The sequence below is a fragment of the Aethalodelphis obliquidens genome, unplaced genomic scaffold (assembly GCF_003676395.1).
Source record: "Aethalodelphis obliquidens isolate GAN/ISIS:26980383/991018 unplaced genomic scaffold, ASM367639v1 scaffold30, whole genome shotgun sequence".
Lineage (NCBI taxonomy): Eukaryota > Metazoa > Chordata > Mammalia > Artiodactyla > Delphinidae > Aethalodelphis > Aethalodelphis obliquidens.
Window position 1 is genome coordinate 15,481,590 of NW_020837974.1, and position 12,374 is coordinate 15,493,963.

General features: G+C 54.7%; 2 protein-coding genes across 5 annotated transcripts in view; one reads left to right on the plus strand and one right to left on the minus strand.

Annotated features, from left to right (window-relative positions):
• Positions 1–243: 243 nt before the first annotated feature.
• Positions 244–4,644, minus strand: LOC113630664 (cardiotrophin-1-like). Of its 2 annotated transcripts, XM_027126369.1 has the most exons (3): positions 4,347–4,644; positions 3,047–3,165; positions 244–1,400 (listed from the first exon to the last, which is right to left on the minus strand). In XM_027126369.1, the coding sequence occupies exons 1-3, from the start codon at positions 4,369–4,371 to the stop codon at positions 933–935; spliced, it is 612 nt and encodes a 203-aa protein (XP_026982170.1). In that variant the 5' UTR covers positions 4,372–4,644; the 3' UTR covers positions 244–932. The 2 variants fall into 2 exon arrangements, with proteins under 2 accessions (XP_026982170.1, XP_026982169.1); XM_027126368.1 differs by lacking the exon at positions 4,347–4,644 and having other exon boundaries at positions 3,047–4,313.
• Positions 4,645–7,265: 2,621 nt separating this feature from the next.
• The window catches only part of BCL7C (BAF chromatin remodeling complex subunit BCL7C), a 34,656-nt gene continuing 29,547 nt past the window's right edge, over positions 7,266–12,374 (plus strand). The window contains exons 1-6 of one of the 3 annotated variants that reach the window (XM_027126372.1): positions 7,266–7,686; positions 8,238–8,316; positions 8,650–8,758; positions 8,852–9,013; positions 10,464–10,549; positions 11,102–11,297. In XM_027126372.1, the coding sequence (XP_026982173.1) occupies positions 7,595–7,686; positions 8,238–8,316; positions 8,650–8,758; positions 8,852–9,013; positions 10,464–10,549; positions 11,102–11,227 (654 nt within the window). In that variant the 5' untranslated portion in view covers positions 7,266–7,594 and the 3' untranslated portion in view covers positions 11,228–11,297. Of the gene's footprint in view, positions 7,687–8,237; positions 8,317–8,649; positions 8,759–8,851; positions 9,014–10,463; positions 10,550–11,101; positions 11,298–12,374 lie in introns of those variants that run through there. The other 2 variants (XM_027126370.1, XM_027126373.1) reach the window with 2 other exon arrangements.

Here is a 12,374-nt window from a genome sequence, read left to right on the forward strand (position 1 = left end):
AAGGGGCTTCACTTCTTATTCAATGGACGTCCGATTCTTGAAAAACTAAGGGTTTGTGACACATCTGTTTCCTGCTCAGGACACATCCACTTCCTGTGCTGGGCTGAGAGATGGCATCCCTGGCCTGGGGCTCTCATGAATCTCCTATTTATACTGTGGCTTTTGCGGATGTCTGGGGGAACCAGTTTGTAACCCAAGGACCTTATTCTCCTTAAAGGTGTCTCCTCATTTTCAACAACTATATATACTGGTAACTTTAGTGTTCTTTTTATTTTTAAACATTTTATTTACAAAAAATTAATTTATTCTCGTAAATAAAACTCTTTTTAAGGGGTGATTTTTTCTCTCCAGTAGACCTAACTTGGGGGGAAGGGAAGGTACAGGGAGGGATAGGGCAGAGGGAGGGGAAGAAGGGAAAGGACATCAAAGGCAGAGGAGGCAGGGCCGCAAAGGGTGGGATGTGGGAGGGGGAGAGCAGCAGGTGGAGTGACCCTGGGGGAAGGTGGCTGAAATTTGTCTGGAGGAGCCCACCCACCACAAGGTCAGCAGACATGTCCCTGGCCAGGAAAGGACAGAGAGAAGGACAGAGGGAAACAGAGTGCCAGGTGTCCCCTTGAGATGAGGCGCAGATGTACACATGCTCACATGGGGCCAAGAGGAGGCAAGAGATGGGGAGAAGGGGAGACAGAGATCCTCAGCGAGGCAGGCCCAAGCGATGGAGAAGAAGAGGGGGAAAGCAAGGAAGTGATAGATATGGGAAGTCACAGACGGAGACAAGGAGGCCCCAGGGAGAAAAAGAGATCGAGAGTGTACAAAGCAAATAGAGAGATGGAGACGGTCGGAGAACACAGAGACGCTGCTGGAGATGGAGAGGGATGGAGAGGGGGAGACGGCCCAGGAGGGGACCGCGAGCTGCGGCGCGTGCCCCGCTCTTAGGCCGGGCCCCCGGGCGCCAGCTGGCCTAGGTCGGCCTCGGTGCGGCTCACCCACTCGCGGTAGAGGCCGCACACGCGGAGCCCCAGCACCTTGGCCGGGAAGACGCCCGCAGTGACAGTGGCCGCGGCAATGGCGGCGGCGGCGGCGGGCTCCGGTCGGGGCCCGCGGGTCTCGGCGCCCAGAGCGGCCAGCACGGCCTCCACGGCGGCGCCCAGGGCCCGCGCCTGGCGCGCCGCGTCCTCCAGGCGCCGCAGCAGGCGCAGCGCGCGCGGGTTCAGCTCGGCCTGGCGGCGGCGCACGACGTCCAGCAGCGGTGGCAGCGCGGCTAGCGCCGCCTCGTCCAGCCGCAGGCGCTCGGGCACCGGCAGGCCCGCGTGGCCCGGGGCCGGGGCGCTCAGATCGGCCACCGGCAGCCGCGGGGGCGAGAAGCCAGGCAGCCCGAAGGGGTCTCCCTGGTGCTGCACCTGCGGAGACGCGGCAGTCAGGGCGGCTCCTCCGCCCGGAACTCAGCCCTCCACCCCTCTCCTGGGTCCTCAGTGTCCCCATCTCGTAAATGACACACTCCTGCCAACAGAGAGGCTGTATTTGAGATAATACAAAACAAAAACCACCGTGCGCTTTACACCACTGCTTTGTTTCCTCATCTCCTCAATGGAGATAATAACCATATCAACTTCATAAGGTAGTTATGAGCCTGTTAAAATGCTTAAGGCAGGTCCTGACTCATTGGAAGGGCACAAAAAACGTTAGCTCTTTTATTAATGCTATCTGACAGACCCAGCTTCAAATCCTGTCTCCACCACTTACTAGCTGTGCCATTCAGTGCAAAACCGTTTCCTTCTCTGAGCCTCAGTGGTCTCCTCTGTAAGATGGGGGAACAGTTCCCTGTCCTGCCTGCCTACCACGGACCTCTTGAGAATCACAGAAGATAGTGCAGGGACCGAGTTTGTTTCACTCCCTCCCCCCATTCTTCCCCACTTCTGCACCTGCTTGACACACAGCCAGGGGCTCAATGAATAACTGTCATGTGAATTGAATGAACAAATGAAAAGATAAAGGTGATTTGTAATTTGTAAAGATGCTATAACAATACCATTTATCCTTTCCTAACATTTTGCTTCTGGTTCAGGCACTGTGCTGCTTTAAACACACTATTCCTAATCTTCCCAATAATAGGTGTGATGATGATGATCATGGTCTTGTAAATGAGGATATTGGGACTGACTTATCCTAGGTCATCCATCTAGGAAGGGGCAGAAGCTGGAATTTGAACCAAAGTTGGTAGGACTACAAAGCTAGCTTTATTATCTTACTATTGCTGTCATAATTATTAAATTATTATGTTTAATGTTATTAGTACTGCCCATGGTCACAACAAGTTGGCAGGGCTACAGTCTATCTGATTCAAAACTATACCCTCCCTCCACTACATCAGAGTATTTTGGGGAACTATCTAGTTTCCTTTGTCAGTGTCCTCTGGCCAACCAAAGATTTTGGCAGATCCTTCTCCTCTGTAAAAGTGTCCTCTTGGGATGGTATTTTTACCCCTAGATTGAAACCCCTTCTTAGCTTCTCTGCATAACACAGGTAGAAGGGTTCACAGCTCATCTTATTCAACTGCCTCCTTTTTTATTTTTTTTGGTCCTGCCGGGATCTTAGTTCCCCGACCAGGGATTGAACGCAGGCTCTGGCAGTGAAAGCGCCCAAATCCTAATCACTGGACCTCCAGGGAATTCCCTTAACTGCCTCCTTTTACAACTGGGGAGTCCCAAGCTCATGGAGGTGAGATGACAAGATCACACAGAGCCTAAGAACATAGGTTTCCTGACTCCCAGACCAGAGTTCTCTTCACTCTCTCAGGTTGCTTCTGTCTTAAAGTACCAAGGAGGGAGCCTCCATGCTGAGGCTAATGGAGGGGCATTTGGGGCACAGACAGGGTCCTCCTCCAATTTGCTGTGTGGCCAGGGGCCAGTTACTAACCCCTCTTGGGAGCCCCAATTTCTGCAGCTGTGAAGTGAGATTGAGAAAATGGGTGGTCAAGGACCCCTTGATCTGTATGTACTTCCCCATTCCCCAGGCCCCTGGTACCCACACCCCGAACCCCACTCACATATTCCTGGAGCAGCTGCTCAGCATATTTGGTGAGGAGGCGGGCAAGGCTGTGTGTCTGTTGGATCTTGGACTCCAAGTGGGGAAGGGGTGAGATTGAGGAGTCAGCCTGGGGGTCCTCTGGTGGGAAAAGGGGGGGAGGAATGAGGGCACCCCAACCCCTTGCTTCTTGACCACTTCTTCCAGGCTGGCTCTTCCTGAACCCGGAAGCTCCACTCTGAATTCTCCACCTTTTAAGCCAGGCAGGTTCTGTCCCATTCCAACTGAGGGAAAATAGGGCACCAGACATTTGCCAAACGGTTGTTCTCCTGAAATGTGTTCCCTGTCCCCAAATCATGGTTAAAATCCTATTAAAGCCAAATTCAAATACTGCCTCCTCAGTGCAGCCTCCAGATTCACTCCTCCTTTAAATTAACTTCTTCCTTCTACTTAAGGCCATTTGTTCATACTTCCAAGGCGGTTCTTTTAATATCTCTTTTATCTGTGAGAATCTGCCTCAGCATGGGAGCCCTTTGAGGGCAGGGCTCACGTATCTCTGTACCTCAGTGATTGTTGGTGGAATTCAGCATCATCGAAGCACAGAACTTAAAATTGAAACAAGCCTTTAAGCCCATTTTACAGATTGGGATACTGAAGTGCCATTTCTTCCCTGATGGTCCTTCTATGCAAAACCGTGGGCTGGGCACCGTACAGTTTCAATGAATCAGCAACCGGCCTTAACCAGCACAAGTTAGAGGGTGGCGCCCCGGGAAGAAGAGTACATTTCCCGAGACGCCTAGCGCGCGTGCCCAGGGCATGCTGGGGACTGTAGTCCTAGCCCGGCAACTCCCGACCCGCCCCTCGCTAGAGTTTGCCCCGCGGGTCCCTATCCTTAACAGCCTCGACTTTCGTCTCCTGTTGTCACTTACCAGCCCCTGTGGCCCAAAGACTTCCGCCCCTAACTTTACCCCTCCTTCTGGCTCCCAGCTCTGCTTCTTTCCCGGTACTCAGATAGGGTCCCGGCGTCCTGCCCCAGCCACGACCCCAATTCTCCCCCAGGGTGTACTCGAACCGGTAATCTACCTCCTGAGCCCAAGTCCCTGAAGTCACAGCCCCAGGCCTCCTCTAAACTCTGGCGCTTGCCCCTTCCCACAGCTGACGCACAACTCACCCGCTCGTTACCTGACACCGGGGCCCTGCTCTCCCCCGCCCAGGCCGCTCCCTTCCCGGACCTAGGGGTGGCGGGGACCCAGACCCCAGCTTCCAGCCCTTCTGAACCCTGCTCCCCTCGGCGCTCGAGATCTGGCCCTTCAGCCCCTTACCCAGATTTCCCTCCCTCCGGCTCATGCTGGCCCCAGGCTGATCCCGGTTGCCTCCACGCCCCCCTACCGAGGAGGGGAGAAGGGGGAAAATGGTGGGGGCGTGGCCCGGCCGTAGCCAATCAGGGCTCAGACCCCAACAATCTACACCCCCTCCCACCCCACCTCCGCCGCCCCAGGCAGGATTCCTTGGCCCTGAGCTCAGCTCCCTGCATGCACGGCCTAGTCGGGAAGGGGGCGGCAGGTTGTCTGCAGAGTGGACTCGGGACCTGCAGGCTTGGGTTGCCGGGGCCTGGGAGACAGCCCTGAGTCAGATGGGAGGAGAAGGCTCAGGCTCCGACCTGGGGGAAGGCTTGGCGCCCGGGCTGCTTTTCGGAGAAAGCTGGGGAGGGGTGGGAGGTGGAGAGGGAGCAGCTGGCAGGACAGGAATGTGCTGCCCTTCCTCTTGGCTGGGGGAGGGGAGAGCGGGGTGCGTGAGAGGCCAAGGTGGGGGCCCTCAGGCTTAGGCCACACCTGCCCGGACATACACCTCCCGGCCTATCTCAGATGTCTCCTGCCCTTGCTTTCACAGTCACACCTACTAGGCGGCCACCTCACCTCACCTTACCAGACCCAGTAAGAGAATTCTTCTGACACACCCGCATCTACTGAAGGGTTTTCACACAGGAACAAACTTAAGAGACAGGTACAGGGAGTCATACCCACACGTCAAACCACTAACCTGATGCAGACAAATGCTGAACGGTCTGTACACACTTACTTATCCCCACAAATGGTTCCCAGGCACCCACACTCTCCTGAGCTCTGGGACCCAGAGATGATCCATTCTTGGTCTCTAGCCCCCTGAGGAGCTCACAGTCTGATGGGGAAACGATAGACAACAGCTTGTTATGGGGTTTGTGAATGAAGAAACTGGGAAGGAGACCTGTGTGTCTGTGAGTACATTGCCATGTGCAGACAACTGTCAGAATAAAGGAAGAAAGAGATGAACTGGCAGAGGGCACAGCAGGTGGGGCATCACACACTGTGCGCAGGCTTTCTCTAGTTGCGGTGAGCAGGGGCTACTCTTCGTTGCGGTACGCGGGCTTCTCATTGCGGTGGCGTCTCTTGCTGCGGAGCACAGGCTCTAGGCGCACGGGCTTCAGTAGTTGCAGCACGTGGGCTCTAGAACGCAGGCTCAATAGTTGTGGTGCATGGTATTAGTTGCTCCGCTGCATGTGGGAGCTTCCCAGACCAGGGCTCGAACCCGTGTCCCTTGCATTGGCAGGCAGATTCTTAACCACTCCGCCACCAGGGAAGTCACCATCACACATTTTTTTAACAGAAACTGTTGTTGGGTATTTACTATGTGCAAGGCACTGTTATAAGTTATACAGGTATTAACTCACTCCCATGTTATAGCTGAGGAATTAGAAATAAGTGACTTGTCTAAGGTCACTGGACAAGAACAGCTGGGATTTTACCTCAGCAGTTTGGATCCAGAAATGCTGTCATAACCACCTTCCTATACCTTAACCCCTCTGAACATAGTAACACCAAAACACACAGACACAATAGCCACACCCTTGAAACACATGCACACGTAACAACAGAAATTTAGAAGGTGGCATCTGCTGACAAACACAGCCTCAAACAAAATCAACCAAGACACACTCATTTTAAGTAAACTTTCCATTGAAGTAAAATATACACAGGGAAAAGTACACACATCATAAGGGTACAGCCTGACGAATTTTCCAAGAGTAAATATGCCCTGGGAACCAGCACCAGATTAAGAAACAGAACATGACCAGTTCCCAGAGCCCCCTCTTAGCCCCTCCCAGTCCCAAGGCTGACCACTATTCTGATTTCTCACAACATTAATCGGTTTCATCTGTTTTTTTAAAATTTTTTAATTTTTGGCTGCGTTTGGTCTTCATTGCTGCGCCGCGGGCTTTCTTTAGTTGCGATGAGCGGGGGCTACTCTTTGTTGTGGTGTGCAGGCTTCTCATTGCAGTGGCCTCTCCCGTTTCGAAGCACCGGCTCCAGGGGCACAGGCTTGAGTAGTCGTGGCTCTTGGGCTCTATAGCACAGGCTCAGCAGTTGTGGCACACAGGCTCAGTTGCTCTGCAGCATGTGGGACCTTCCCTGACCAGGGCTCGAACCCGTGTCCCCTGAATTGACAGGCGGATTCTTAACCACTGCGCCACCAGGGAAGCCCGGTTTTGCCTGCTTTGAACTTTATATAAATGGAATCATACAGTGTGTAGTGCTGTATCTGACTTCTTTCATGAGACTTGTCCCAGTTGTTGGGGGTAGCAGGACATCACTCTCCTTGCTGTGTCCTCCATGGTTTGAACAGACTACAATCATTTTGCACTCCCCTGTCGATGGGTTGTTTCCAGTCTGAGGCTATTATGAATAGAGCTATGAACATTCCAGTACAGCCCCCTTGGTTCTGATACCCACGCATTTCTGTTGGGTGTTAACGACCTAGGAGTGGAACTGCTGGATCATAGAGTTTCACTCGAAAACCGCCAGCTTTCCAAAGTGCCTCTACCAATTTACACTCCCCCAGAAATATGAGGGATCCAGTTGCTCTACTTCTTCGCCTCCACTTGGTAAGGTCCGTCATTCTCACTTTAGCCATTCTGGTGGGTGGAGAGTCAGTCATATTTGCAGTGTCTGGCACGTAACTGGCACTCAGTCAGTAGACTGTTGAATGAATGGGTAGTTGAACACTGTAGAACCAGAGCGCCTGGCGAGGGGGACACACACCCACGCACACGCACACGCGCACACACACACACACCCCGTTCCAGGGACGCCCCCACGCGCAGCGGTAGCACACAGGACACACACCCTCTCGCGCCCCCTGGCGCCCACGTGGTCTGAATGCAAGGCCGCAGCCCCACCGCGCTCATCCAGTCGCCCAGCGGCCCCCAACCTGCCTCTCGGCGGCGGGCAGGAGGCGCTGCTCGTCCGGGTGCCCCGAGGGGGCGGGCCCGGTCGGGGCGGGGTCGGCCGGCTTCCAGGCCTGGGCTCTGGCCTCCCGCGCCGCCCGGCCGCTCCGGGGACGGGCCGGGGCGGGGCGCGGCGGCAGGAAGCGGGGCGGGGACTCGCGGAAGCCTTGGGGAGCGAGGGAGGGCGCGGCCAACTCCCGGAGAGAAGACAGGCCGAGAGAGCGGCGCCCCGGCCTGGCGCCGAGCCTGAGCCAGCCGGACGGGAGGCGGCCCAACCGCGGGCTCGGCCTCGGCCCCAGCCCCGCCAGCATGGCCGGCCGGACCGTGCGGGCCGAGACCCGGAGCCGGGCCAAGGATGACATCAAGAAGGTGATGGCGACCATCGAGAAGGTCCGGAGATGGTGAGCGCTGCCCCGGGGCCAGGGACGGGACACGATGGGCCACTCCTCCCCCAGATACGTCTACCCCCCTTCGCCAGCTGTGGCCCCCAGGTGTTAGGTGTGCCTCCCAGCTGCGCCCTGGATCTGCAGGGCTCTATCTTCCTTCTCCTGGCTACACCCTGGGGTCTACAAAGCGTGTTCCCCAGCCCTGCCCTCCCGAGGCTGGAGCCCCCATTTATGCCCCGCCCCCTGAAGCTTTGACACTCCTTTCGCAAGTATGCAGAGTGATCTTCATTGCTTTGGTCCCCAGCCCGGCCCATAGTCGCGCTCTCCACGTATATACCCCAGGGGTCTGCAGAGCCATGACCCCAAGTCACACTCTCTCTCTAGAGGCACCCCCCATCTATACCCTCGGGTCTGCAGGGTTTCTCCCTCTAACTATGTCCCATTAGCAAAACTGCCCCTTCCCTCCGGCACCACCACCACCTCTACAGGTATCCCCAGATGTGTCCAGCTCCTGGGGTGGCTCTCTCCTCAGGCCTCTCTGACCCAGTCCCCCCACCGTCCCACAGGGAGAAGCGCTGGGTGACTGTGGGCGACACTTCCCTTCGTATCTTCAAGTGGGTGCCAGTGGTGGACCCCCAGGAGGAGGTGAGCAAGTTCTCCCACACCAGGCCCTTCCTCTGTGCAGCCTCAGGCAAGCCCCTCCCCACCCTGGCCTCCACTTCCAGTCCCCACTCAGACCTCAAATGCAGGAGCCCGGACAGATGTTAACAATTAGTAGCAACTCCGCCTCTTCCCCCTCCCCCCACACCAGACCCCGCTCACCCCACCCCAGTTCAAAACCTAACCCAGTGTGCACAACCTGTCCCCTCATGCAGGGCCTTCTGCTTCTCTGTGCCTCAGTTTGCTTATTTGTACAGTGGGGGCTTTGCAAGTGCTAACTAGAAAGCTGACTCTGACCCTTAGCCCTCTAACCCCCAGGAGCGACGGAGGGCAGGTGGCGGGGCAGAGAGATCCCGAGGCCGGGAGCGGAGGGGCAGGGGCGCCAGTCCCCGAGCGGGTGGCCCTCTCATCCTGCTCGATCTCAATGGTATGTAGGGATGCTGAGATGTGGGGGGCTGTGGGGATTGAGGGAGGGGGCTGGAGGCCTCAGGCCCAACCCTTTTGGCTTTTGCTCCCACAGATGAGAACAGTAACCAGAGTTTCCATTCGGAAGGCTCCCTGCAAAAGGGCACTGATCCCAGCCCTGGGGGCACCCCCCAGCCCAGCCGCCCTGTGTCACCTGCTGGACCACCAGAAGGGGTCCCGGAGGATGCTCAGCCCCCACAGCTGGGCCAGGAGAGAGGTAGGACCAGGTGCCTCCCAGGAGCCCTCTCTTCTGAATCTTGTTCTCTCCAAGGTCGAAGCCACCAGCTTACCCCTCGACCTGCTCCCCCTCCTGTGTTGCCTCCTTGGGAGGCCTTCCCTGAGTCCTGTGGAAAGTCACCGCCCTTCCTCTAGCGACTATCTGTCTCCTTCCCCTGGCTTCTTGGCATCTGTGGATAACTTAGCACTGTCTGAGGTTTTCATGTAAATTTAGCATTTTACTAGTTAAGTATCTTTCTCTGCCACTCCCACCTCATGTCACTTCCTGAATGTTGGGCCCATATCAATCTTGTTCACTGCTGTATCCTCAGAACACCATGGAACACATAGTAGGTGCTTAATAAATATTTGCTAAGGAATAAGTAATCGTGATAATTGTAAGAGTGATTAATAATAAGAGATAATAACAGCTAATACTTATTGAGCTCTTACTGTGTGCCAGGCACCCTTCTAAGCACTTTCCATGTTTTATCTCATTTAATCCTTACAACAACTCTGTGAGGGTTATGATCTCCATTTATAGATGAGAAACCGAAACCCAGAGAGGTTCAGTAAGTTGCCCAAGCTCACACAGCCAGTGAGCCAGGATCTGGGGTATGAGTCCTCCTCAGCTCCTCTTTCTTCCCATAGAGTCAATCCCCTATCTGGTCAGATTCACCTCCCCAATGTGTCTGCCTTCCCAGGCTCCATCATCTCTCTCACCCTCACCCAGCTCCAGCCTCCTGGGTCTCCTATCTTCCAGTTGGACCCACACAGCTACCAGAGCACAAGGTTGACAAGGTCATTTTCCTGCTTCAAAGCCTTCAATGGCTGCCTGTGACCTTTGACTTCTCAGCCTGGCACTCCGGGCCCTTTGTAAACTGTCCCCTGCTGGCCTCATTGTTCCCTTCCAAGAACACCATGGCTTGGGCCTGTGTTCCGTGTTGTCTAGATCATACCACACGCTTGTGTACCTTTACTAATATAAAAACAATAATTGGTATTTATCGAACACTTCCTGTGTGCAGGGCACTGTACTTTTCCTGTGTTATCTCATTTAATTCTTAAAACAGTCTCATGTGGTAATTACTGTAATCATCTCCATTTTACAGGTGGGGAAAACAGGCTTAGAGCAATTAAGTCACTTGCCCAGGGTCAGGATTCGAACCCAGGCAGTCCAACCCCAGAATCTGGGCTTGCCAAGCTTCTGTTCCCTCTGCCTGAAATGTACTCCAGCTCCCCATTTGTCTATCTGATCAAATCTACTCACCCGTCAAGATCCCACCTAAATGTCCTTCCTGTGTTTTCTTCCTGGGTTGTAGCCAGGTGACTGGCTCCCCACTCAGTGCTCCCACAGCCCGCGGGCTTATGTGATTGGTGTGTTTCCCTCTTGGTCTGTGCTGTGGTACAGAGCAGCTGTTCAGGGAACACCTGTTAATTTCATGTTCCAGATCCTGGGGGCATAACTGCGGGCGGCACCGATGAACCTCCAATGCTGACCAAGGAGGAGCCTGTTCCGGAATTGCTGGAGGCTGAGGTGAGAGTGTCCAGGAGGCTGGACTCCCAGGTCTTGGAGGGAATGGGGGCTCTGGGGTAGCCAAAGCCTTGGGGGCTGCACTCTTGAGGTCCAGGTGGGAAATGTAGACCTTGGACACAGCTAAAGGCTATAAGGCTGGGTTCTTGGGACTGAAAAGAAAAGGGTGTTTTAGAAACAAAATCCTGCAGGCTGGATTGGGGCTGATTTGAGACCATTAAAAGCCTGAAAAGATCATGGTGCACCTCCAAGTATTTTTTTTTTTTTAATCCTAAGAATGTAATTAGCTTAAGAAAGTCCCCCACAAACTTCTGACTTTTCCCACAAGGACTACCAATACGTTTTCGAGAAATATCAAATATCAACTTCTTTCCCCCAAATGGTGTTGTTGTTGTTTCCGGCGCCCTACTTAATCTGCGTCCTGGGGCCCTGGCCCTGGGCTAGACTCCCGGGTCCGGGAGGGGAGTGGAGTGGAGGCTTTCGAGAAGGCATAGGCTAGGAGGCTGCACTCCTGGGTTTGGGTGGAGCTCATGCCTGTCCACCCTTCCTCTCCAGGCCCCTGAAGCTTACCCCGTCTTTGAGCCAGTGCCACCTGTCCCCGAGGCAGCCCAGGGTGATACAGAGGACTCGGAGGGCGCCCCCCCACTCAAGCGCATCTGCCCAAATGCCCCTGACCCCTGAGAAGCCGGCCTGCCTGTCCTGTCGCCCCAGGGGTCCCTTTGGCTTTTTACAAATAAAGACCCTTTTGTAATTTTGTGTCATGTCATTTCCCCGTCAGGGCTGGGGAGGGTCTTTGGAGACAGTTTTGTCTCACGCTCCATTTCTCAGATGGGGTCACTGAGGCTCTGAGAGGACCTACCTGTAGTCACACCCTGAGTCAGACATGGAAGAGGGGTTTGAGCCAGGACCCTGCCTCCCCAGCACTCCCTCCACCCTGTCCTGTCCCCCTTACCTTTGACCCTTCCTTCAGCCCTCCTGCTCTGGGAATCCCAGGACCCCTTTTCTTCCTGCTCAGCCCTCCCCTGGGCCCAGCAATTACCAAAGCTCTGGGCAGCTAGGCCCGTGATTCCCATTCACACACAGGAACACAGAAGCCCAGAGGGACTTTGGGGCCTGGGATGACCCAACCCATTCCCTGCCCTCAGGAAGCTACAGCATCGTTCCTCCCTGCCTCTGCTTAGCCATTCCTCCACTGGAGCCCCTGCCCACACTTCTGGTTGAATCTTGCTTGTCTTCGGCTCACTCACTACCTTCTCCAGGAAGCCTTCCCCAGGCTCAGTGAGTTTCTCCCCTTCGGGCTCCTACAACCCCGTGTGCTCCTTTCCCTTTGTCTCAGCATTTATCAGGCTGTTTGGGGATGGTTGGTTTGTGTGTCTATCTCATCCACTAGGCTGTAGGCTCCTGAGAGCAGAGCTTGGTCCCAGCCTTGCCTAGCAGCACACTAGGCATAGAGCAGTCATAGCAATTGTTGGGTGAATGAATGAATTAATGAATGGGCTGAGGCTGTCCAGGAAGGCTTCTCTGAGTAGGTGGCACACAAACATGACTCTGAGACATGTACCTCAGTGTGGTATATCTGAAGTCAGAAGTCCTGGTTAAAGTCCTGGCTCTGTTACTCGCTAGCTGTGTGGCTCTATGCTGGCTGTTTCCCCTCTCTGAGCCTTAGTTTGTTCATCTGAGCAATGGGGACAATAACTAGGCCTGATCTGCTGCAGTGGGTTGTGGGAAACTTCAAATAATATAAGGGTACCTTCACTCTCTGCCTGCAAGAGAGTCAGAGTCAGGTGTATTAGCCCTATTTTTATTTTTTTTCCTATTTTTATTTTTA

Coding starts and splice junctions, on each gene's coding strand:
- LOC113630664 (XM_027126368.1), bottom strand. CDS start 3,382: ATGATTTGGGGACAGGGAACACATTTCAGGAGAACAACCGTTTGGCAA. Junction 1,401..3,046: donor AGCAGCTGCTCCAGGAATAT/GTGAGTGGGGTT, acceptor GCGTCTCCGCAG/GTGCAGCACCAGGGAGACCC.